The sequence below is a fragment of the Paroedura picta genome, chromosome 3 (genome assembly GCF_049243985.1).
Source record: "Paroedura picta isolate Pp20150507F chromosome 3, Ppicta_v3.0, whole genome shotgun sequence".
Taxonomy (NCBI): Eukaryota; Metazoa; Chordata; class Lepidosauria; order Squamata; family Gekkonidae; genus Paroedura; species Paroedura picta.
In genome coordinates, this window is record NC_135371.1 from 20,141,946 (window position 1) to 20,169,536 (window position 27,591).

The 27,591-nt window shown below is 42.8% G+C and overlaps 1 protein-coding gene across 22 annotated transcripts in view; it reads right to left on the reverse strand.

Annotated features, from left to right (window-relative positions):
- CADPS (calcium dependent secretion activator) overlaps nt 1-27,591 on the reverse strand; it is a 438,674-nt gene that overhangs the window by 165,331 nt on the left and 245,752 nt on the right. For all 22 annotated transcript variants that reach the window (XM_077325020.1, XM_077325018.1, XM_077325022.1 and 19 more), the window contains exons 12-13: nt 26,715-26,927; nt 10,130-10,266 (exon numbers count right to left, since the gene is read on the reverse strand). In XM_077325020.1, the coding sequence (XP_077181135.1) occupies nt 10,130-10,266; nt 26,715-26,927 (350 nt within the window). The remainder of the gene's footprint in view (nt 1-10,129; nt 10,267-26,714; nt 26,928-27,591) is intronic.

The following is a 27,591-nucleotide window of genomic DNA, read 5'->3' on the forward strand; positions in this document are numbered from 1 at the left end:
GTAACGCAGAAGGTGGGCTGTCACAAGAGGTCTCTGATGGCACTTTCTTTTCTCTGTCTCCCTTCAGCAGAGCTATTGGAATTTTTGCTTTGGGGAAATATTTCTCATACATCAGAAATGCTGCATAGCTTCGTCCTTCCACAACGTTTTAACGACAGGGAAACAATTCAAATCAAATCAGAATGCACGCTGGTTTCAGAAAATGGAGATGGGCTTTTCAGAAGGATTCAGTTGTTGGAAAAGAGATCACAAAGGGCACACTTGTGAAAATTCAAAGCTTTATTTAGCAAGAAATGGTGCTGATGGGAGCATATTTGGGAGGGAACAGCTATAGACCTGGTTATTCTTTTATTTGATTAAAGAGTGCCATTTCACGCCTTCATCTTGCTGTGCAATTTTACCTCTTAAAATGTGCAATTTGTATTTATCCTCTTTTTCAAAACTTAGGAAAAGAGACAGTAGAGCTTGGTCTGACACACTGATTTATAACTGAGGCTGCCATGTCTATAACATAATAATAGAATCCGTGTAATGAACTAAGACTGAAATGTTACAGAACAGTGTAGGACTATAGGGACTAACATCAGATCAGTTTGGCATTGACCTCTTAGCATTCCCTACAAGAAGTGGTTGTAGTTAAGTAAGTGAATAGGACTTGTGCAGCTTTTTGAATTTTATTCTGTGCTCTGCATTTATTTTACTCCTTAGCATCTCCTCCCCCTCGCTCTTTTCCATCTTGTAATCTTGCTTTCTTCTTTGAATTCTCTCCCAATCCTGCTCTTCCCCCACCGCCTGGGTGTGAACCACAGACAACTTCACCCTCATCAATGACACCCTCCTTCCACAGGCTGGTGTGATGTCTTCTGAGACTGCTCTATGTCTGCCATGGAAAGCTTCCCAGAGTCTGCATCATTCTAGCAAATAGTTGCTGAAGGTCTCCTTTGATTCTTTACTCAACTCTCCAGGATTCAGATCAGCAGACACATCACTGGGCCCATAGCCACAGGGGGGCTGGCAGGGGTAGTGCTCCTCCTCAAATTTGTCCTGCCCTCTCAGCACCTGCCCACGAGCCTTATTGTTGTGGCGGTGGCAAGTGAGCGGTGGCTGTAAGAGTTGGCAATAGAGGCAGTGGGGCGCGGCATGGTAGGGCTGGTGGGTGTGCAGATGTGGGTGTGAGGTGGGCACTGTTGGGTGCAGGCAGTGTAGCCAGTAGTGGTCATTCACCGTAGCTCCTGCCAGTGACCTCTGCTGCTGCACTGCTGCCAAGGACTTCAAGGAGTTGCTGCCACCATGAGACACCTGTTTCACAGGAGGCAGCAGTAACAGCTGGAGCAGTGGCGGCTGCCCAAACTCTATGGTCATCACCCGAATCCCGACGCCCCAGCCCAGATCACGCCTCACATGACTGCCACTTTTGAGGAAGCTGGTTCATTGCTGCCAGGTGGGAACTGTGAGTAGGGCATATTATGCACCCTTTTGAGGGGAGGGGGGAGAAGGCTCTTCTTGTGCCCTGGGGGCGGGGAGGGGAGGAGGAGTTGCTCCCTCCAGGAAAGATTTATGGCTATGGGGCTACATACTAGGCTTGTGTGATTCGGCCGCTTTGGCGGCCGTTCCCTCCGGGCGCAGCCAGCGCTGCGGCGCGGGGGGGGGGAGTGCGGTGCTGGTGGTGGCGTGATAGCGGGCGCAATCACGCAGGTGCGGAATTCCATGCCTGTGCGGTTGCGCCGGCTGTCCCGCCACTGCCGGCACCGCCCTCCCCCCCGCGGTGCGGCGCTGGCTGCGGCCAGAGGGAACAGCCGCCGAAGCGGCCGAATCGCACAACCCTACTACATCCTGCCTACATTCACATCCTTTCCCAGTTTCTGAGGTCACCCTGCCCTGGTGGACATCATGTATCACTCCTGGCCTACATCTATTTGTCTATCTAGTGCCTTTTTATCCCATGCTTCCTCCAAAGATTGCAAGACAGCATGCCTGATTGTCCCTCCTCTTTTTTAATCTTCACATAAACCCTGGCTCAAGATCACCCAATCAGCTTCATGGCAGAGATGGGATCTGAAATCCAGGCCTCCAGAACCTCAGACATTAACTCCTTTTATAATTGTACAGACAGGTAAAAGTCATTAATGTTAGGTGTTTAACAGTGCTATTCCAACCAGAACTAAACTCATCTAACTCTGTTGAAGTCAATAGGTTCAGAAGGCTGAAACTCTCTGTTGTAAGCATCAGTTCAAAACATCAGACCTGAAATCCTTTTAGAAATTTTTTGCCTTTGTAAAGTAGGTTGAAAAGTGCAAAATCATTCTTTTTACAAATAAACTTCACATTATGAAGCTTTTGACCATGAATTTCCCGGCATTACTGAAAGTGCCATCATTGATACCCCAAGAGTGATGTTATCAGTGGGACCTATTAAAATTTGGATTGCTGGTTTTCTCTACAGGAAAAAAATGCAGACTATTTGAATAAAGATATTTTAAAAATCTCACAAAGTCACCCTTTCTGCTGTGGCTTTGTTACTAAACTTCTGCAAAACCACAAGCATTTCGATTCGAATGTACACTTCCACGAATTCATCTCTCCTTTTTATTACGTCTCAACTGAAAAGAAGTAGCCATTGTTGCCTCCGTAGCTTCTGGGTGCATGACCATTGACAGTGACTTGCACCCTTCCTCGGCACTCAACTAACCACAAGAGGTTTTGCACAGCACACAGAGACACTGCCTGGCAATCAAGGTGCAACAACCAAAGACTCTCATCATTCTGTAAAGACTAATCGAACATTTTGGAAGCTTTTGGTGGGCTGGAGCATGAAATGCTGCATTCATTTGCCGCAGGTGTGGCAGTCAAAGCCAGGTGGCCAAGTGGCATCAACCAGGGGAACCCAATGAGCCCCATCTTAAGGAACCAGCTTTGGTCAAGAGGCTTTGGGGAGTGGGTGTGCGGGTAAGGTAAGGTGACCAGGTTTTAACATTGGTAAAGCGGGACACCATTGACCGGGGGGTGGGGTTGGGTTCTTGATTAAAAATTTGGTCTATATGGAGCAACAACAAGTTTCATAGAACGCATAGAATGCAAAAATAGTATTGTAATATATATTTTTAAATTTCAACATAAGTACAAGAGTGGGACAATCTGGTCACCTTAGTGTAAGGCAGCCACACAATCCCACACTTCCCTCCGTCAAAGTCTCAAATTCAGCAACACGCTTGAACCACAGGGGGAACTACGATGCTCCCCAGCACCAGAAGCATCCTTCAAGTGCTGCCGCTCTCCGAAGATGCCAGCTCCACTTTAATTGCCTTTTGCAGACTTCTATTTCCTGCCAGCTCCACAGCACTATCCAACCACTCAAAATATTACTCCCCATGTGCGAGCACACAGACGCACATCCAGGGCCTGCCTCCGCCATGTGCAAACCCAGCGTGCGTGTCTGAACGCCTGCTCCTATCCCTGATCTTCACCTTGCTCCCCCCTCCTCTCTTTCATTCTGACTGCTGCATAAGGCAGCATCCATATCAGTACTGAAGAAGTGGCAATATTTTGGGAAGGGCTGCGAGGGCATTCTTCTCCTACTAAATGGTTTTCCAATTAGCCGAGGGAAGAGTCAACCTGAAAAAGCCACCATTCTCGTGTATGGTCTTCACAAAGGGCATGATGCTTTAGCAAACTGGCAGCAGCATCTTTTGGCAGGACGGGATCGACTGGCAATAACGTTTCATTGTTTGTTCATGCCTGTGCAGGGAGCCCAGGGAGCTTCACCTCTTATCCAGTACTCCTCATGGTAGTGAGGGAGGGATGGCAGAAAGCAGCTGTGTATATTTGGGTCAGTGGGACAGCAGGCTTCAACTCACCCAATTTAACAGGCCTCCACCTTTGGCATTCTGCCTGTGTGAAACCCCTTACATCAGTGGTCCCCAACCTTTTTATCACTGGGGACCGGTCAATGCTTGACAATTTTACTGAGGTTGAGGGGGGGGTGTAGTCTTTTGCTGAGGAATGCCACTGGCGCCGCCTGAGCCCCTGTTCCGCATGCTTTCCCACCGTCACCCCTGACTTCCTGCTACCCACTGGGGGGCGCTGCCAGCAGCAGGTGCGCAATGCCACACTGAGGGGGAGCCCCAACCATGGCGGCTGCTGGAAAGCACCAAAGGTGAGCTGGTGGCAGAGTGGCAGTGCAGCCCCCGAGGCAGCAGCCGGGGAGGAGGACGAGGAGGAGCCGCGGCCCGGTACCAACTGATCTACAGACTGGTACTGGTCCGCAGACCGGGGGTTGGGGACAGCTGCCTTACATAACTACCTGGGTTGTTGTGCACAGCATGCTCAGCCCAGCTAGTTTCTCTGCTTACAAGAGAGCCCACATGGTGTAATGGTTAAGAGAGGCAGCTTCTAATCTGGAGAACCGGGTTTGATTCCCCACTCCTCCTCCACATGCAGCCAGCTGGATGACCTTGGGCTAGCCATAGTTCTCTTAGAACTCTCTCAGCCCCATGGGCCTCCCAGGACTCTTCTGTGGGGCAAGGAAGGGAAGGCAATTGTGAGCCGCTTTGAGGCTCCCTCAGGAAGTGAAAAATGTGGCATACAAACCAACTCTTCTTTTTCTTACGTAAGTGGCCATATTTGATCAGCTGGCCAGCAGCTTTCACCTTGGCTACCTGGGAAGCTGCTCAGCTGGGCCAAAGAGATCTGGACAGCCAGACATCTTTCCAGCAGCCCAGGGGCCAAACTTGCTCTGGCTGGAGAAGGCAATGGAAGGCCATGCATCCTGGCCCAGTTCCCTCAGCCAAGGGCAGCAGGGAAGCCCCAAGGGTATTGACTGCACACAATTCAGGGCCAAATCAGCCCTCTTTGAATCTTATGGTTGCCCAATCCTGATTGGGCAAACCCTGGAGATCTGTGGAATGACCCACATTTGAGGAAGGGTGGGACCTCAGCAGGAGGTATACCCCCCTCCCCAGTTGCTTGCAGGCCAGATAAGAGCCCCGGGTGGATCAGTTCCAGCCTGTGGGCCATATATTTGACATGTTTGCATTTGTGTTGGGAAAGAAAAAAGCACAAATGATGAACAGCACAGGCCAGCTCGGTGTAAGAGAGCCAGCTTGGTTCAGTAGTTAAGACCGGTGGCTTCTAATCTAGAGAACGGGGTTTGATTCCCCACCCCTCCTCCACTGGCAGGCAGCTATGATCTTAGGCCAGTCACAGTTCTCTCAGGGATCTGTCAGTCTCACCTGCCTCATAGGATGTCTGAGGAAGGACAGGCAATTGCAAGCCACTCTGAGACTCCTTCAGGTAGTAAGAAGCAGAGTACAGCTCTTCTTCTTCTTCTTCTTCTTCTTCTTCTTCTTCTTCTTCTTCTTCTTCTTCTTCTTCTTCTTCTTCTTCTTCTTCTTCTTCTTCTTCTTCTTCTTCTTCTTCTTCTTCTTCTTCTTCTTCTTCTTCTTCTTCTTCTTCTTCTTCTTCTTCTTCTTCTTCTTCAGGACGGCCATATGTAGAGATGAATTGCAGAGGATCCCGTGGCTATGGAAACTGTGGCAGGCAGTTCCATGAAAACTGAGATGCTCTGAATGGAACAATTGTCTATACAGCTGGCATGATAGTTTTAAACAAGATTGTTTTAAGGTGATGATTTTATAGTTAAAACTGTGTGCAATTTTATTATCTTATGTGCTTTATGTAAATGTTGGAAGCTGCCCTGAGCCAGCATGCCGGGAGAGGTAGGGTGTAAATCAAAGAATAAATAAATAAGTGGTGCAACTAACACCTCTCTCCTTTTTCCAAATCGTTCTCCCTGCCCGAACCTGTTGCCCCTTTTCTTTGTTTTCACACAAGGCTATGGGAAATCCTGCGGTGCTTCACACCACGGGCTCAAGAAAGAGCAAAGGACAGCTTCTGCTTCTTAGGGGATCTCACATTCTTCAGATGTTTTCTGGGCATACCTTAGAGACCTAACAAGAGCTATTGTAAGAACAATAGCAGGGGGCACTTTGCAAAGGAGAGGATGGGGTGACGGAGTAATTCTAAACTAAGGGCTGAATGCATCTATCTGTCAGCAGAAGGTGCTAGTGGCTTCCCCAAGCAGCCACTTACAACCCCAGAAATGTTTGGTCCTCGAGTTGCAGAACCCACATGGAGTAATAATGGGATGTGCTGGTGAGCTTCAGAGGGGAAGGGAAAGGGGAGAAATCTTCCTTTCTGCCTCTTTGTGTGGTGGAACCACTTAATTAGTGCAGCTCACTGATGTAAGAGGAAAGAGGGAACAATACTGCTCCAATCCTGCTTGTTATTGCAGTCCAGTGACCCACCTGGATCCTGTGAATCCAGGAATGGACTTTCCAGGAGTTCAGAAGGACTGCTAGTGAGAGGATGTGGGTAAGGTTAGTGTGTCACTCACAACCCTTATGTAAGTAGATCAATGGATCCAATCCACTCAGAGCCCTGACCCTCTTCCATACGTGCTCCAATTTTACTAGGCTGCCTTTACAAAGGCTTATCTATGTAAATCTACCAGGAGTGCAAATGTGCATGCGCAGCAGCCCCACGCATGTGCACGTGCGCGCATGCATGAAACTGTCACACATTCACATTTGCGCCCCATCTAAACTTGGGTTTCTTATCATAGGAACCAGCTTTAGTTGGTTAGAGTGATTGGAACCTATGAGAAGGTATTTTACACTGTGGCCCCCAGGTTACAGAAATCCCTCTACAAGGAGGTAAGATTGATACAATTTTCAATAGTTTCTAGAGTATATTGAAGACATTGTCACAGTTTCTTCCTTCAATGAACCTGTCACAGTTTCTTCCTTCAATGAAAATATTTAATTGGTAGCAAAATTTGCTTGAAGAACTGAAAACCTTTCAGTCTGTACGTTCTGCAGCTCAGTTCAATATCAAAGTAAACAAAAAACAGTTATACGTTTATACAATCAAACATGAAAATATTGGCTGGCAAAGAACTTACAGAGACTTTCTCAATTACTGCCAGAGAGTTTCTCAATTACTGCCTCCATGTCAACTTTTCTAAACTTTTTTTTACTATTGAGAATGTCTAAAATATTCTTCAGGCTTTGAGAAACCACAGAAGTGGGATATCCAGGGCCCAGCTGGAGGCTAGCATCCTTGCCAAAGCTGCCAAACCTATCTACTATGTAATAGGGAAGCATTTCAAAAGAATCATAGAACTACCACAAGCCCATCTGACCTGGAAGAAAATTCTTCCATGACCCTCCACAAAATAAATCCATTACACCCTAAAAAAAATGGATAATTAAATCTGCACTGCCAGATTATCCAATACAAGTTGAATCTGGATGACTCCCACAATCCTATACCTAGTATAGATTAATTATTAATTAATAGATGAAATCCATGCATACCCATTTTTATTAGCTCTCCATACTTTCCAGGCACCATCATATGTCATGGCATTCTTAGTATAAATGCTGACTGACCCTGCTTATTGACTGAGGCCCCTCTGCATTCTTCCCCAGGCTGCATGCAAGTAGGGAGTGCAAAAGAGACAGAGAGTATGTCTAATTTACAGTGGCTGGCAAGTAATCGCAGTTCTGATTGAGTTCTGTTGCTGCCAGCTATAGCAGCCAACAAGTACTCCAAGATGGTGACCTGACCAGATTGGTGGGAGGAATGTTTAGACTTACCCCTACCCCACCACAACTTCCCGAAGATGATGGCTGGGGAGCTCTCAGAAGAGCCTCACATTGCCCAGGGCAAGGAGGGTGGTTTCTATGAATCAAAGAAAGCATATTTCAAACACACCACGTTGCCTGCTCATCTTCTTCAACTATCAAGCTCTTAGCCTCCACGTCAGATTTTAAAAATTAAATTCAGTGAAGAAAGAGATGTTTACTGCATCTAGGGCAGGGGCAGTCAAACTGCGGCCCTCCAGATGTCCATGGACTACAATTCCCATGAGCCCCTGCCAGTGAGAGCTGGCAGGGGCTCATGAGAATTGTAGTCCATGGACATCTGGAGGGCCACAGTTTGACTACCCCTGATCTAGGGTTTTCTTCTAATGAAATGTGGCGCAGTGGTCAGTCAGTCTAGGGCTCCCAGGGTTCAAATCCTGACTCAGCCACGAAGTTCAGTGAGTGATCTCGGGCAGGTCACCCTCTCTATGACTATGTCACCTAACGGTTTGTGAGAGGATCAAAACTGAGGAGAGGAGAGCCATGTAGATTGCTTTGAAAACCTTGGGGGCAAGGGTGGGAGAAAAATGTACTAGATAAATAGGAAATAGCCATTATATTAGGACATTGGGGGCCAAATCTTAGCCTGCAGATGTTGCTGTGGACAGCTTCACAGCTGTGGCCAAGGTTTAACAGCCCATGGATGTGAAATAGCTTGTATAAGCAGTACTGAAATCCATTATACTTGTATTTATGGCGATTCCAGAATGAAAAAAAAATGTGGTTAATTCTTTCTCAAACATATTCAATAATTCATCCTGTTGTTGCCTTACATGTGATAGCGCTTGTATCAATGAAGGCCCCCAGCCACAACATGCTAAGACCAAACTCAGAAGAGCCACTCAATTTGCTTTTCAGCCACTCTCCTGCTATAGGTGTTTAAACAAACAAACAAACAAACAAAAAAAACCCAGAAAAGCAATTTAAATGCATTTATATAACATTTCTGAACGCTATCAGTGCCATGCAGGAAAGCTGGTTTTCAAATCTATGCCACACACATTCCACAATGCATAAGTGCTCTTGGCCTAGGTACTATGATTAGGAGGAAACAACCAGGGATTGTTTTATAAGGAAAGAGGATCTGGGGCTTAAATCCTGTGGCAAACAAGACTGCAAAGATGACCGTCCAGAAATGACATTCTGGAAATACGCATACTCATTTGTTGTTTAATGGTTTTGTGCACAGATTTGGAGATGGCTGAAGAACACATTCTTTTATTAATGTTTTTAAAACACTTATATTTGAAACTGTCGTACCAAGAGCACTGTCCATTAATTTTTTAAAATAAAAATTTGGATCCTGCCAGCTGTTTTGTTCAGTGTCACCTAGTTCCCCCCTTTATCACAGCCCCATCCATAATCTCCAGCATAGCCTCTTTTTTTTACTGGTGGAAAATGTTGGTTGGATCCAGCCCCAAATATTTTAATTGTAAAAAAGAAAAAAGGTCAGAAAACTCGACTGTCAAATTTTCATTTCCCCCAGTTTACTAAAACATGTAGATGAGTGAATAAATTTTGACCCCCCACCCAAACATTAAATTCAATTAAAATGCAAACCAACACAATAGCAGTAAGGTAATGCTGCCGTCATTGGATGGCACACAGTGTAACAATGACTTGAAATAATGTGGCCTATGCACAAAATATGTAACTGTCTAATCATGTAAGAAGTAACTGAACATGTCACAACTAAAGGCTCAGATTTGGTTTTTGGCATTTCCCATTCATGAAATTGTAAAATTTAAGGAGTCTGAGGCATCTTTTCCAACAAAACATTTAAAAAGGTAAAGGTATCCCCTGTGCAAGCACTGAGTCATGTCTGACCCTTGGAGTGACGCCCTTCAGCGTTTTCATGGCAGACTCAATACGGGGTGGTTTGCCAGTGCCTTCCCCAGTCATTACCGTTTACCCCCCAGCAAGCTGGGTACTCATTTTACCGACCTCGGAAGGATGGAAGGCTGAGTCAACCTTGAGCCGGCTGCTGGGATTGAACTCCCAGCCTCATGGGCAGAGCTTTCAGACTGCATGTCTGCTGCCTTAACACTCTGCACCACAAGAGGCTCTAACAAAACATTACCAATGGCCAGATTCGTTCATAGCACAGCTCAGAAAACCATTATAAGTTAGGCTACCACAAGAGGCCATGGACGCACCAAAAACTCTGCTGATGCTCACAATTCCATTTGCATGCTAATATTAATATTGAAAAGGAAACACAAATTTCTACATTGTGCAGAATCACTAGGAAAGACAGCCGCTCCAACACATAACACTTCAGAAACACAAGTTCTCGTGCGCCAAATTCGGACCTGGTTGTGAGTGGGTGCCCTTTCTGCTCATGACAATGGCACAGCACACTTTTTTTACCAGATCAGACTTTGGTGTCCAACATTCATATCACGTAGACCAAAGAAAATACTTGCCAGACAAGAATAGGAATCATTAAGTCTGTGGTCCAAAGTGAGGCGTTGAAGCATCTCAAAGAGTGCAGCGTGGTCAAAGTTACAGGGATTGGAAGAGATAAATTCATCCATGCCATGCTTTTGAGCTCTATCTGCATCTGTTTATTTATACATATAGAGAAAGACACAATTTAGAGAAACACGTTGCATTGCATTCCGTGCATCAAATACACACCATGAAGCCCGAGAAATATGATGTTCCCTAGCTTCCAGCTGAATATCAGGCTCCAAGCCTCTATCAAATATAATTCTTCAGCTTCCATTGTCAACTTGCAACATTGATTGATAAGCTTTAATTGCCTTCAGGCCAAAAATACTAGAAATGGTGCATGATCACCCACTCATCAGACTGCATTGATTCTGGATTTAACAGGAGAACAAAAAAGACCCAGTAGCGTCTCTCTTCTTTAAAAAAAAAAAAGAAAAGAAAAAGAAACTTACACCAAAAGCAAACTAGTATCTTGTGACAGCAACAGCCAGCCAGCTCCTATTTATTGCTTTCTAATTAATTGTAATAGATTCTGCCATTCTAAGGAAATGTGCTTCATTGTACGTTTTTAAAAAATAGTCTACATTTGGCTAAGCATTACGTTGGATCGGGAGGCGGGACGGGACCCAAATACCATCCATTATATTATTTCTGCTTAGCAGGCAGTCATGCATATGGATTTTCTTTTTTTTTAATTAAAAAAAAAACTTTTTGTTTACAGGTTTTAAAACTTTCCGGAGAGAAACAACAAAAATGACCACCACAACAAAAGGATGCTCCTCTACATATTCGGGGCGAGTTATTTACTTTCTTATTTATTGGTTTAATATACTGCCCCTCCCCGCTTGCAGGCTCAGGGCAGTTCACGCCTTGTTACACTGACGTTTCAGAGAGAATCACTAGATTATTTGTGGATAGAAGACCTGGCAGCAATTGCCATGGCAAAAGGCAAAATTATCTCAGGGTTCAGCTTCAGATCTGTCATCTCTCTCTCTCTCTCTCTGTCTCTCTATTAAGGGGTTGCATATACAAGGCAGCCTGAGTATTTAATCAGAGGGAAGGTTCCACTTAATTCAATTAAATTGCATCTCGAGTTAAGTGCGCACAGCCCTGGAACTTTAATTTATTTTTTTTCTTTTTGGCAAACTCACTCTTGTCATTTTTGGCAGGAGGGTTCCTAAACACTCGGCTAATCAGTAGCCGCCTTAAAGAATCTAACATATACCCAAATTGAACAGTCTGGGCCATGGCTGCAAGGGAGGCTCCTCCCACTCCCAATATGGATGTTTTGTTTGAGGGGAAGCTACCAAATAAATGTCTGCTTTCCTCTCCTTCAGCTCTTTTCCCCGTTGATTAAGACTTCTGCTACATGAGGTCTCATCCAAATCCTTCGCAAATGCAGCAGGGAAGCGGGGATTTAAATCCCCATCTTGTTTACAGCTTCTTTAGGGTCTTAAAAAGAATTAGCAAAGCTGAAGGGCACAATAACACACTTAAAGGAAGGCCTCCTGTTTTCCAGGGATGGCTCTCACTTCAAAAGCACAACGAGGAACACAAGACAGCAATGCGAGCTGTGCTCTTCAGGAAACAACCAGAGGTTTCTGAAAAAGGTTTATTTAAGTAGGAAGGGCCGCACCTATTTACTAATGGCTTTGCGAATGCCTCAGTCATGTTTTAGTGAATCAGAGGAGCCCCCTCTTTAAGGAAAAGAGAAGAAACCTCTCTATTCTGTCACAAAAAGACATCGAATGGCTACGTGTGCAAAGTGTAAAACATGAAATCCTGCAAATGATTACCCCCCTGCCCCCAAATTGGCAAGTAACGTGCATTTCCTCGATTATGCAGCTTTCAGACTGGGCCTTATAGTCTGATCCTATCCCTGTTTACTTAGCAGTGAATTCCACTGATTTATTGCTATTCACAAAGCACACTGAAGGTTCATGACATTATACAGGGTTCAAGAAGTTGGGTCCCTCATGGTTCGGTGGGATGTGCTACTAAAGTAAGCGTGCTCAGGATTGCAGCTTAGTAAATATATATTGCTTCCCCCCCCCTAGAAATGTATGGTACATTATTCTGGATGGATAATTTTTCCAAAGGGAGTTCAATGACCAGTTTGCCCTTTGTCTTTCATTATCAATGCTTAATTCAGAGCTGCACATCTCCGGTGTAACCTCATTATCACGAAAGACACAGCTTTGAGTTGAAACTTGCCAGCAGTTTATTTTGTATCAGTTCAGGGGCATGGGCGATCTATGTGTGAGTGAAGACAAAATACTTGCACATAAACCTGTCTAGTTCCCACTGACAGCCAAAAGACTTAAATAATGCCATGGCTTTACAGGACAAGGGACAAATCTGTAAATTTACTCTTCCCCCTTGAGGCGTAAGATCTACCCTAACCTTGGGTTTCAAATTGCAACACACTATTGGCACACCAATTGGCTGGTGTCTATCCGTTCTGACAGATCATGCCCCATCCCTCTTCTGTCCCTTTGGGCCGAGATCGATTTGATTAATAGGAATACACTATTAAAGGTCTCCCCCCCCCCCGATCTTCTTCCTTTCAATTTCGACTTCTAGCACCCAGATTTTTTTTAAATACAAAAAAAAATTAGATTCACAGTTTTAACAGGCTGCATCAAGCTTTTTATGATTTAAATAGTCAGACTGTGGCGTTCAAATTTCCCTGCGTAGACTGCAAGCTGACAAATTGGCTGGAGGCCTTCACTTGCCAGTTCTGCTCAGATATTTTATGACTTTTTCAATTACGAGCCACTGTGCCTTGTCAATCCTGATGCTTTCATAAGGAAGCCAGGGCAAATTGGCTACATGTTTGAAGGACCCCTCATCTTCTTTTGGGTAGAATCCTTTAAACGTTGACCCCGTTTTAATAGCTTTTATAAATGAAATGAACCTTTGGATGACTGTTAACAGGGAAAAGATTACACAAAATGCTTATCACCACACACGAAGAGAGAGGGACAGGAATGTGGCCAGTTTGGCTTTGACAATGGGTGGAGATGCAATCTTTTTCTTTTTTTTTTTGCACAGGAAAAGAAACTGAGTTTAAGAATGGGATTAATGTGTGCTTAAATAACCACCGTTTTGACAAGGCTAAAGAACTGGATTTACTGCGAATAAGCATGTGAATTCATTCCCCAGTGCTGCCTGCTGTATCTAGAATGAGGCACAGCTGGGCATCACTACCTCAGACTCTCCTGAGTTAAGAAACAGTGGCAGACTGCAGATAGGCCGTTGAGCATAGCAACTTGACAGTATCTTACATAGACCACCATCCATCCCCCAAATCTGACAGTCATCCCATTTCTGTGACTCCTTCTCCTGCTCCCTAGTCCCTTTATGCCACCCTGAGTCAGCTATCTGTCTCTTCCATTGCAGCATGACCTGTGCCCCAATGTACCTGTATCCAGTATAGAACTGCCTTGACACTGGACCATGCTGATCCTTCTTGGCTTTATGTCTGAATCCTACATCTGAGGCATGATTTAGACAATATACTGTTTGATACAATAATGGGAACTACCTCTTCAGTCTGCAGCTGGGGAGACTGAATGTCTGATTCCTTCCTCACATTAAAAACAAGACTTTCTAAATATGAAAAGCTAAAATGCTAGGAAGAGTTCTAGACCAATTTCCCCCTGATTTCCTGTTTTCTGTGAATAGGGACTTGTTTCTGAGAGGAGGGTGCATTTAAAAACGCTACTCAGTCTAGGGCAGTTGGGGCCTGAGTACAACATTCACAATCCCTCCATTTCTTGGTTGTGAAAGTGTAAAGCCTTGGAATTGGTTCCCAGAAGCCTGTCCATACCAAAACATAGTTCCTCTATGCAACTATTTGGGCCATTTTAGAATATGACGAACCCCTTCACAAGGCCAGTTTCTGTGCAAATATCCACCTTTAATGTAATTGCCAAGATGAAATCAAATTGTCTCATTGTGGAGTAGGCTAGCAACAGCTTCAGTACCTTGTATGGGTAGGGTTTGACGTGGCCGACCACTTGCCCCCAAGATAAAAACGAGCAATGAGAGGAATGGGAAATCCCTCCAGGAAATAATAAATCTGTCCCTATCCTAGGGGACCTTCCTGGGGAGTTTAGGCAGTTGTTTGTCTGCTATTGAAAAAAAACATCACTGGATTCATGGAATCCAGCCATTCACCACCCCATATTGCATCTAGCATTCCTGGGAAAGGCAATTGAACAGGTGGTCACAGACCAATTTAAAACATTCCTAGAAGATGCTTTGATACTGGATCCATTCTGGTCTGGTTTCTGATCTGGCCATGAGGTGGAAATGGTTCTGGTTGCTCTTACAGATGACCTCTAGAGACAGCTGGACCAAGTCAGGTTGGCACTGCTTGTGTTGTTAGATTTCACAGCTGTGTTTGACACAGTAGACCATGAACTGTTAGCTTGTTGACATAAGGATATGGGGGACAGCTTTACAGTGACCGATCTCCTTGACTGATTTGATTTATTAGATTTATAAACTGCCCCTCTTGGCACAGCCATTTAGGGACAGTGATTCTTAAAGATCAAGGTCCCTGGGGAGGAACAGTCTTGTTGCTGCCAGCTCCAATGTGGAGCATCACAGGGTGCAATCATCTCCCCAATATTGTTTAATATCTTTATCCATCCTCTAGCACAACTGGTCCAGGGGGCCCATGCTTGGGTGCTACCAATAGGTGGATGGAACCCAGATCTATCTGTTAGTGAGTGACTGGCCAAACACCCCACCAGAGTCTCTGGCCAGGTGCTTGGGAGTCATATTGGAATGGCTCCAGCAGAGCCACCTGAAGCTTAACCCCCTGAAGACCGAGGTACTTGGAAGGAAACTACCAGAAGAGGAACTTCATCTACCCTGTCCTGATGGGGTGAAGCTGAAAGCAGCATATACCATCAAGATTTTGGGGGTGATCTTCAACAAGAGGAAAGGGAAGGCGATCATAAGCCGTTTTAAGACTTCTGGTAGAGACATGTGGCATATAAGAACCAACTCTTCCTCTACGGAGATATGGGTCAGAAGAACAGCTTGAAAAGTGTTTTTCCATCTACACCAAGTGAAGCTACTAGTGTCCTCAGAACACTTGACCACAGTGATCCATGCAATGGTCACCTCCGGGCTAGATTACTGTAACTCTCACAATCTGGGTCTACCCTTGACATGGCACTAGAAATTATAGCTCGTACAAAATGCAGCTGCTCAGGTCCTCACCAGGACTCCATAGAGAGCCCATATTAGACCTGATCTACAGCAGCTGTACTGGTTACCGGCCAAGTTCTGAATCGGATTCAAGGTGTTGGCTCTTGCAAGGCTTTATGCCAGGCTTTCTTGATGGCCCTGGAAAGGTTTCCCAATAGTGGCTAGGTGTTCCGGAGCCAGGTAGGGCGCTAGTAGCTTGGCTTGGTGGAGGTGATAAAATGCCAGCCGAGCTACCTTTGCGACCTGGGCTTCCATTGTGAGAGAATCATGCCCAGATTCCTGGTGGAGTGAGCTGTAGAGAGCTGCACACCATCTAGAGTAGGCAGATGTGCTTCTTCATATGGGCTCTTCCTACCCAGCCACAGGACCTCCGTCTTTGAAGGATTGATCTTCAGATGACTCTGCATGAGCCATCTTGTCACTGCTTCCAGGCAGCTGGCTTATGCTTCTGGGGGAGAGTCAGGGTGGCCATCCATGAGGAGGAAGAGCTGGGTGTCATCTGCATATTAATGACAATCCAGTCCAAACCGTACCAGTTGTGCGAGAGGGCGCATGAAAATGTTGAATAGGATAGGAGAAAGGACCACTCCTTGTGGGACTCCGCAAGTAAGTTATCGGTGGTCTGATATTCTCTCTCCTATTGCAACCCTCTGTCCACGAACCCGGAGGAAGGAGATCAGCCATTGAAGGGCTGTGCCTCGTATTCTGGCATCGATGAGGCAACGAGCTAGAAGCTTATGATCGACTGTGTTGAATGCTGCTGAAAGGTCTAATAATATCAGCAGTGCCTACTCGCCTCGGTCCAACTGGCGACAGTGGTCATCAGTCAGAGTGGCTAGCACTATCCCATGGCCAGGCCAGAAACCTGACTGGGATGGGTCTAGGACTGAAGCTTCTTCCATATATGCCGTTTTAGTTGGTTTGCAACAGCCCTTTCTACCATCTTCCCCAGAAAGCCTGTAGTTGTTAGGCTCTCGCGGATCTAGAGATGTTTTTTTTCCAGCAGTGGATGTACCTCAGACTCTTTCAATCCCTCCGGGAATTGTCCTGTTGTGAGAGATCTATTGATTATCTCCCGGAGGGGGGCCCTTTATCCTTATGTCAGCTGTTTTTTAAGAGCTAGGATGGGCAAGGGTGTAGTGGGCATGTGGCTGGCCTCGCTGTTGCTAGCATCCTTTCCACTTCAGTCAGTGTGAAGTTACTCAGAGTTTTCTCCAAAGATGGCCAAGAGGCCTCTAGTTCACTTTCTGTATCTAAGGTTGGGGGGAGGTTGTGGTGGAGTGTTGAGATTTCATCTGCAAAATGACTCGCAAAATGTGAACCAGTGCCTCCATATTTAGTTCAACAATCTGTTTATACAATCACTGCAAATGGCTTGATCTCATGTAGCCTTTTCCAGAGCTGCTGGGAGATTTTCCAAATCCGCAGTATCTATGCATTGATACTGGTCTTATACAGAGGTCCCTGTGTAGCTGAATTTGGCCCTCATTTGAACGGCTAGTAAATGTAAACTGGTCCTATCTGCATCCCTCTGTTGCATTGACCTTGAGACTATAAATGGTATTTACATTTGAAATGACTAAAAAGGGACAATTAGCCTGAGCTACTTGCAAAGAGTGCTGGCCCTTGCAATTTTAAAGAAATTCTTTTGCAGTGAGCCCAAATAATGTTCACTGATTATTATGTATGCAATCAATACGTTATGATCATTATTATATAGATAATGATGGCCTGGAACACAGCAATGTTGAAGGAGCATAGTTTGCTCTCTTAGATACGAGGGCAAAAATAGAGAGAACGGTCCACATTGGTGTAGGCCATGAATAAAAATCAAACATGGTTTGAACTGGAGATTGTTTTGGAACCGGATTATACTGCATATTAGGTATCCAAATATAATTTAAATAGCTGCACTCCCTGACTGTACTGTTTTTGGAGTATCTAGCATCTATATCAGAGAGCAAAATATTAATTAGTATCCTACATTGGCAATACTATCTTTTTTAAACACCCTATAAAATAAATGTACCCACAAGCTGTTTCAGGGGTTTTGATTGGTTTCCATTTTTAGCAAGTGTTGATTTGGCTGGGGCAGAAATACAGACATTACTTGCACTAAAACATTTCACTGTCTAGGAAAAGCAAAGCATGGTATCTAAATCTATTGTTCCTTCCACCTTGCCTTCTGCTATAAGTTAAATTACAGACCCACAGCTACATATGGAACGAATGGTTTCAATGCAATTATCACAAACTGTATTAAAACGCATTCTGTGTCATCTGTTAAAGATTTTAACCAATTATCAAATATAATAATTAGGCAGTGCTAGGCCCTTACCAAGATATACAAATAAATGCTAAATATCTTAAATTAATCACCGGTCCTAGGCAAATGTATTGATTCTAAAATCCTGAGATCTTTTTAGCCATATACATAAAAATAGGCATTCCAGTGTGTTCATGCATTCCACTGTGTTCATGTATTCAGCATTAGAATTTCATTGAAAGCTGTGCTCGCAAAGATCAGTAACAGGAGATGGGCATCACATGCAATATTGACTTCTTTTCAGCTGTTTTTTTCATAGTATAATGCTTCTTATTAAACATTCCTCCTTTTGGGGGTGTTTGCATTTAAACATTTTTAAAAAGATATTGGCTAAGATCTAAGGGCTGATCTTGGGTCTCCCGCTTTCTCCATCTCTATTGCATCTCAAAAGCTTCCCCCAAAGACTGACAGGCCGACTTGAGTGCCCGTCAATTAGGTGCAGAGGGGTTGCCACCAGAAGGGAACATTTGCCCCTCCACCAGAGCGTGCATTCACAAATCTCTGGAGAATCCTGTTAATAGCGGGGTTAACAACTGTCATAATAATTCTTTACTGTTGTTAATGATATTTTTTATATATGCTGGGAATGTGTGAAAAGTTACACTGGTATAAGGAAGACACAGTTTTGCAAAATAAGAAGAAAAAAAAAACTCCTTCCAGTCCTATAAGGTTGATTGTATGAAGATCACTTTGTGTTTGAAATGTATTAACTAAAGGAGATAGCAATATCTTAATCTTTCTCTTTTTAATTTTTTTTCTTACCAGTTTCTTGGATGATGCCCCATAAATAAGTGCAGAAATGCCATAATGTTTCCTATTTAAAAAAAGGCTACAGCAGGGAAATTCTACCATTTGATCCTGGATTTATTGATTTTGTACAAGGGGAACGAGTTAGCTCTGGTTTAACTTGAAAGGAAAATGAGCATCCAAGTACGTTTTTAGAACAGATTTGTTTATTCCCCCCCCACCCCCAACTATCCAATTGTAAATTAAAAGGTGACTTTGTATTTTATTCATCTGGAAAATGTGTACTTGTCATATCTGCTTGACGTTACACGAATGAAGTTATGGTTTGGACAGTAACAAACAATGACACTAGTCAACCTCATCAGTAGACATGAAATAAAGGAATGACAATGATTGATGGCAGCTATTCATTTACAGATATTTCTAGAAGATGCTTTATTGGCACAGTCAGGCTAGCGTGGCAAGTTTCCTTTTCTTCTCTCTCTCTCTCCCTCTCTTTCTCTCTCTTAACTCTTCTTCAGCTCTGCACAACAGTGGATAAGAGGGCAAAAGGGACTGCGGGCTATACCAAGTCTCTCGTACACACAGTTGACTGCATGCTTGGAAGCATTGCTATGCTTCTTTGTAACCTTCTAGGTTTAAATTTGAACAGATACACCGAAAATAACTTACTTGCTTAACAAAACATCACAGGAAAGTGTCTAACAAGGACAAGCCCACTCTAGGCTTTTTGAGAGAGAGGGGAAGAGAAAAACAAACCCTCAGCAACATACTGCATGGGTCTAAAAGACTGCCTCATTGCTTATGTCGGCATTTGGTACAAAATCTAATTATAGGAATACTGCAGTCTCTCTTTCTGTTTGAGAGTGTGCCGTAATCTTGCCTCTGGTCTGAAGCCAGCCTGATCAATTAATACAGGACTACGCACTTGAGTAAACTTTCACACAGGACTAAGACCCTTTTTTGGCTTTAGTTCAATGACTCGTTATAAAACTGACCATTCTTTACATCATTTTACTCCCTGCAACATCAACAAACATCTTTCTTTAATCCTTTTTTTTTAAACGTTTCTCTTCAATAATGCGTTTAAACTGTAAATCACTAAAAAATATTAAAACGAGAATGGTATTTTAGTATTCCATGGGTAAGAGTTTAACTGTATCTAAAGAAACTAAACAGTCCAGTGAATAAATAGACTTTTTAAAGATAGAAAGTATGCTATTTGCCACATTTTGAAACATTTTGAATTAACTAATTAGGGGAAAATATATTTTGCATTGCTTTTTTTTAAAGAGACAAGTGATTTACAGTATATTTTAAAGGTCATGCAAAAAAAAAAAAAGTGAAAACTGAATTTGTATTTTAATACTGCATTCCTGTAATGTAGCATGTGCAAGTTGACAATACAAGAAAACAGAGCAGTATTCTCATGAGAGATAAATATAGACTGAAGCAACTAAAAGCACACAAATCATTGAAAAGAAAACTAAGATAGCAATGCATTCTAATGCCAAAGACAAATAATGCTGTCAGACCAGAATTCATTCAGTCTTTCTTTCTTTTCTTTAAAAAAGAAGCAAAATCCAGATTTACTACCAAAAGACTATGATCTACTGCCAATCTGATCCTCTTCAGACCTCCCCCACCAACTTAAAACAAACAAAAATTGAATAAATTAAAAAAAAAGAATTAAAAAAAATGCTAGAAGTGGTGAAGAAATTCTGCCTGGTATCCAGGATATGGAAGGAAAGAAATGAAAAAAAAAGGAGTATTATCTTATGGTCAGGAGGTATGAATCCACCTGCCCCATCATTTATTGCATTCAGAATACTCCAGACACATATTTGCCAGCTCTCGTGACCATTCATAGCTGTAATTCCCTCTTATGTAAAGGTGCACTCACCATGTGTTTAAGGAACCGCTTTTAAAACTTGAACAAAAATTTAGTAAAGCAGAGCATGACGTTAAGAATTAACATGGAGGGGGGGGGGAAATATTTTTTTTATTCAAAAAGATCCAGCTTGTCTTTCTTTTAAAACCCAATATTTTATAGGGAAAAAAGTAATCAATAGGTGATCTAAAAGCTTTAGTTTTTTTTTTTACATTTTTAAATGGCTTGCTTTGTTATCATTTGTGATCACGTGCCATATGTTAATTTTTAATGGGTTTTCTGGGTGGTGGAATAGGAAGGCGGGAAGGCAAGGATGGGATAAAGAAAGAAACCCTATTGTGACAAACTTATTGTATCTCTCTGCTATATGATGTGTATATAGATATATACGTGCAAGCAATATGTAGGTAAACATGGAGACAAAAAAGAAGTTTTGTTTGAATGATTACCATCCCCCCCAACCCACATTTAACTTATAGATATTTGGATGCTGCCAAACAACAAGGGTTCATGCTTGCACCCCAGGGAATTCTTTATTATTAAGTGTTAATGTTTCTCCTTCAACATATTGTACCTTCTCTCATTGGACTTACTACCCCACCTTTCTATTCTTGGGCATGTCCAGGGTTAACACCATTCTGCTGGTGCACTATACCATACGATTCATTGAAGGGGGAAAAAACCCCCAAACACCCTCCCCCCCCCCAAAAAAAAAGAACCAAAAGAAAAGAACGGTAGATTGGCAAAGTGCAGAATGATCTATTGTCAGGCATTAAAGCAGTCAAAACTAGATGTCAATTCCATGAAAGAAAATAAAGGTAATAGTTACAGTCTCATTGTGATGTTAATTCATATTTACAACCTTGGGATGAAAAAAAAAATAGGCAACGTTAATGGTTGGCTTTTACTAAGAGGATCAGTTGATGCCAATATGAAAGCCAGGGAGAGAAGGCAATTATGCAAACATCACATGCATCCTAATTTCAGTATGGAAGCTTACATTTCAAACCTAAATTCAGGAAAATAATATGGAAAGTTGTACTACAAAATCTAAACATGAGAAAGATTTAAGAGGAAAAAAAAAGCACATTGCATGTGTCAGATAATCGACTCTTGATTATCTGAGCTGTGCTAGCTACAGGGAAGCACTTACCCTTGAGTCCAGCTAGAAGTTAGCAGGGTAAGAAGGAACAAACCAGAATAACATAAAGACTAGCAACAAGGCTCAGGAAAGCAGACAGGAGTTCTAACCTAGCAGCTAGAGTACTTGGGTTCAAGCAAAGAATGAAACAAAAAAAATCAGAAAATTAACCAAAAAAAGGGGGAAAAAACTTAAAAGAATATAAGAACAAACAACAACACTTAACAGCTGAAAATTTCTTATGATGCTCAATAAACCTATCCATATCAATATATATAATATATATATAAAGGGTGAAACAAATAATCACAACTTCTCAAAAGGAACAGCCAGATCTTTTGCACATGATATGATCAACATCATTAAATAGAACAAAACTTCAAAAGAAACTGAAATGCAGAACAACAAAAAGGGAAACCACAAGTGATGTGTGAAACAATTACTGAACAATCTTTCATGTTTAAAAGAACTTTAAAAATAATTGAAAAAAAAATGAAACCTGTGTTATTGTGTTTGTGTGTATGCGAGTGTGCGTGCTGGATAGTGTACCAGTGATAATACAGAATGGACAAAAGTTAATATCCCCAGACAAGTGGCCATTTCAGAAAACTTAAATATATTGCATCCTTTTAGCACTGAAGAGCAAAAGGCTTTGGAATTTGGGGCTTTGGAATTTTTGTTTTCTTTTTGCAGAGAGCAGATACAAGATAAAAATTCTAAATTAATTATTTTATAGAAGCAGAAAAAAAAGAGCAAAAAAGTACCAGTCACCCATAAAAAGGGATTGTGAAACTTTTAAAACTGATGAATAGCAGGATCTATTGTTTTCTGCATTGAAAATGCACACAAAATACACTCCATTTTTTTTTAAAGAGCTATCTGTTTCATTCAAAGTTGGAAGCCAGCTAACAAATGGGAAGTAGATCACCATATAAAGTTTACATTTGCTAATTCCAATTAGGTGGGAACCATATAAATTGAGTATTATTCCTAAATTTCCCAACTCTAAAGTGTGTTGTTCTCAAGTTTCTATTTTACAGACAGCTTCATCATAAGACCGGAGTGTTTTCCCCCCTTGATTGGTAACACAAAGCAGTCCTGCCATCTTTAGGCAACTTATTATACATAAGTCTTTAACAAAATTTTTAGACTACTAAAAATTGCTTATAATGTGTATTTTCTTTACAAGTCTTCCATGTTCTGAGAACTACCTTCTACTGTGAGCAAGGAAACGTAAATAAAAAGAATATGCAAGCTAAAGGCGCAAGAACATACATTTCATGACACTCCTTACCTTTTGGCAGGCAAGCAAGAAAACAAGACACCTTTAAAATGCAATACTTGATTTGTATTGGAAAGGCATGAGTTGCTTTATTGAACTGGAATACTTGACCGTCATCACCATGTGTGCATAAAAAGGACTCGTTTTTGATATTCTCAGTGCATAGATGACTTTATTGCCCACTGTTATTTTTATTTTAGAAAAAAGAAAGAGCTTGGTATTCTGAGACAGGGGTAAATGCAAATACGCAGGCATTAAAGCATGACCCTTCACAGCCCAACCTTACTCGGATTCTGGTGAGCACAAAAAGCAGCAGAGATGCATGGGTTGAGGCAACAAGGCCTGTGCACATGTTAAGCGTTTGCAAGACCTTGATTTCAGCACATTCCATCCTTGTGCACTCAGTCGCAAGATAAGGAAAGGAAGCTGATCATCTTTACCTCTTGGTAGATTTTCCACTTACCAGATTCATGGTTACCTCTAGCATCCTCTAGTGTTAGGTTTGCAGCTACCTACAGCCATACAAGTTACCAATTAGTAACTTGCACTTAATCAGGTCGTTAAAATTCTGCATTCTTTAACCTTCACAAACTGTCTTGTAGGGGGAACGTTTTAGTCCAACCTTTAAAGCCAACAAAGTACACCGGTTTGGTGTAGTGGTTAGGAGTGCAGACTTCTAATCTGGCATGCCAGGTTCGATTCTGCGCTCCCCCACATGCAACCAGCTGGGTGACCTTGGGCTCGCCACGGCACTGATAAAACTGCTCTGACCGGGCAGTGATATCAGGGCTCTCTCAGCCTCACCCACCCCACAGGGTGTCTGTTATGGGGAGAGGAATGGGAAGGCGACTGTAAGCCGCTTTGAGCCTCCTTCGGGTAGGGAAAAGCGGCATATAAGAACCAACTCTTCTTCTTCTTCTTGTTAATTTCTGTCACTTTATAAGACAACAAAGAGGAAGCCAGAAGACATTTTCTGTCACTTTATAAGACAACAAAGAGGAAGCCAGAAGACATGGGAATGCATAAAAGGGTTGCCTCCATCTTCCCTTTCCAATTTGTTGTCATACCTCGTGACACTCGAGTAAAGGCAAGTTTCAGGAATGTAATCCCATTCTGGATATCTTGTGTGCTATTATGGCAAGATGGAAAATGTGGAAAAGTCCATTTTGGTCTCTACATTTCTTCCAGCTCCCTTTCTTCTGTCCAGAAGAATTAACTTGCCAACTCAGGAAGTGGGGGGAAATGGCCACATAACTCCTATCCTACAATGTACATCTTATTCCTCTTAACAAGTATCAACAACTGTTCACCTTTGGGGAAGTGAATGCTGAGCATACTGTTTCAGAGTTAGAATTTGGGGAACCAGATCATTAGGCACCGTATATCTAGGTGAGGAAGTGAGCAGTTACCACATGTTGTATTCACTCAGAGATAATGCATAGTATATGCATAAGCTGAGTGTAAGGTTGCCAGGTAGAAGAAAAATATATTTTGTTTAAAGCCTGTCAGCTCAAAAAGCCAGAATCTCTGGAGAGAGAGCAGCAAATAACTGTAACAATAAACAAATAACAAAATAAAATGATGTCTTGTATCTATAGAAATTGGCTTACCATAGAGTTTTAGCCAATTCCCAGAGAGGCATGAAATCATATCTGGGTTATGCTGGGAGTGATGTTAAACCACTACCCAATGCCCCTGCCTCTTGATTTATTGCTGGCTTCCAGGCCAGTCCTGGCAACTCTATCTACATGACATGCTTGTGTCTTCCTTTTTTGCCTCGAGGTCTGATTCACACATACTTACTAAATACCAGACTGAAAGTTGGGGATAGACTTTCAGTCTGGGATTTAGTAGAAAGTTGGGCTGTGTGTACGGGATCACATTCTGTATTATGCTTAGTTGCTCCCCAAGTAATGGTGCAATCTAGTGCAATGGAACTCATCTAGTTATCCCACTGTCCCATTTTATGACTGGTGGATCGTACCCCCCCTTCCCCCCTGGTATGACTCAATTTCTAAAGTTAAGCAACAGTGGAAAGGGATGAGGGGGAGAAAAAGAGGGCAGCAGGACAAGTATGGAAGTTCAGGCCTTTGATCATGGAGACTCCCAGGAGCTAGAACATTTGTATGTCTCAAATTTGGTATTCTCAAAGGAAACGGACATTCTTTAATAATCTCAAAAGATGTATGTTTGGGAAGTCCAACAAATGTCTGTGATAACTCCCAAAACCTCTTTTTGGAAGAGAGACTAAAACTTGGTCTGGAGATCAACCGAAGGCATTGCACGAGGCATAGAGTCAACTGAAGCCAAATTAGGTCACTTGCGTTACAGTCTCATAGTTACAGCCCCTTGGTAATTGCATTAACCTCCAAACATCACGTCCAGCTTTGTAAAGACAGAACACATGGGTGCCAGAGATGGGACCAACACAATCTTTGGGTTAAGCAAAGAGGAAAAAAAAATCATCTGATGTACTCTTAGAATAGCCCCCTCAGCACTGACAAAGCAAAGTAGAAGACACCCAACTGCTCTGTAGTGTCTGAAAACAAACAGTTTAGAAATGTATGCTGCTACTTACCTTACCTATGTCACATGAGTGTCATATAATTCAAATCATGAACACGGGCTGCTCTTAAACCTGTTTTTCCATTATTTGTTCCTAAAGGACAGGGGTTGAGGGTGGGGAGTTGGGTGCAACATGCCATCACAAGGCTCAAGTGCTGAAGCATTTCAGCCAGTCAAACTGCCACTTAAATCAACTCTCCCTATTTCGGTAGCAGAAGGGAAAACATGAAATGAAAACCCTTCAAGCAACCTGCACCATGCCATGTTTTCATTCATACGGAAATGAAAAATCAAGCTTTGCTGGGCAATAAGAATGAATACAATACAAGAGAAAAAACCTATCCCAAGGCTACTATAGATGTAGTAAAATTATACAGAATACATGGGCAATAATAATGAAACATGGGTCAGAGTCCAAGCTATGCAAACATGTGGAAAAAAAGATACTGTCTCTTTCTCCCTCAAATACACATTTTGATAGATCTACTCTGTGGAAAACGGGGAAATAAACCCAAGTAGTGAAAAATCTATCAACTTGGTTATCTTGTCTCAGGCCACCTAAGGGCTTGGGATGGGTTACATATAATAAATCAAGTAACTAACTAAACTAACTAAACAGCCGAGACAGACACGCAGCTAAAGATCCAAAACTTTAATAAATGAAAGGTCATATTTTAACTCAGATTCATGGCTATTGGTGGAAATCAGTTCTTCTACAGACACGCAAGTGTCACCAGGAATTTGATCTAACGGTTGGAAAAACAATTAAGGGAAAGTTTAACCCTTCAAGACCTACAGCTAATTTTAAGGGCATAGCAGGTGCCCCTGAATTTATGCATTTTCTATAGATTTGCTTCTTATAAAAGCAATGTTTGGCAGCTCATTGGAAAACTCCTCTCTCTTTCTCTTTTCCTGGGGAGCAAGCTGGAAGTACGAGTCTGTGCCCCCTTAGGTTAAAATAACAATGTTTAACAGACTGTAGATTAGCTCTGCATTGCAGTGCACAAGAGTGATTTTCTATGGGACTGAGCATGGCTCCTCTAGTTACTTTTCCCAGAAGATGTGGAAAGTGGAGAAGAGGAATGAGGTGCAACAGCAGTGTGAAGTTGGGCGTTGTATCGCACACAGTGCCAGCCCATCCTCCTGAAATTACTTGTAACCCTCTGCAATTTCATCTCCGCATCAATGTCCATCAAGTATTGCATTTTATACTTTCCTGACAGCTCCCCCAAAGGATCTGTTTCTCACTTTACTGCAAAAAAATTCTCAAAATGTAAAAGCATACCAATGGAAAATTATTTTAAAGGTTCATTTCCCCCTGCACATGAAGCAACCTTTTGAAAACAAATCTTCTGCTTCTACTAATGTGTTTTACTTACAAAATTGAGAGATGGGGGCATCTAGCTGGGGTACATTTCCTCCTTTAGCATTGAGCTTCTGAACTTGAGTGGGTGGCACAGGTTTGTGGGACTGTCCGGTAGCTCGGTACATGGCTTGAACCCACAGGATACGATCTTGCTCATCATCGCTTGCAAAAATCACAGTGTCTCCTTCTTTCACTGCATTGAAAAATGCTCTGCCGCCCTCCAAACCTGAAGAATGTTTAAAAATAATAATAATAATTGGAACAGCAGCATGAGCAGACACAGTATTCATGGTCGAGATGTACAGATGAGATCAAATGTCACAAGCGTGCTGGATCAATTTCATTTTTTTTTAACATATCCTTATGGCCCGGCCCTGATTCCCTCTCCCCGCCTCCCGCAGTAAGAAGCTTCCCGGGCCGCAAGCTTGCGGCCTGGGAAGTTTTTTACTGCGGGAGGGGGGGCGGGGAGAGGGAGCCGCGGCCCGGTGCCATGGCCTTTGAGGCCCGGCACCGGGCCGCGGGCCGCAGGTTGGGGACCACTGGTGTATACATTTCCCCAACGCTATTTGTATTTCAATTGCATTATCTATGACAGCATACAGAATTTTTTTTAAAAATGAAGAGGGACCCATGTGCTGTTTGCTACCTAGATAATATGAACCTATGAATCCTATTTGTGCTGTGATACTTATCTACCTCCTCTTCCCTGCTGCAGCTTTTGACCCCCTTCTCAAAGCCTCTTCTAATGAGCCAGGTGGCTTTTGCTTGGCCAGTGAGCACAAAAGGTGGAATTCTGGGGGAAATGGCCTTGATTCATAAAGAAATTCAGCCAGGATGTCAAACAACGACAAAGCTCATTGGCCGTCTATGGTTCTAAAACACTTTACAGA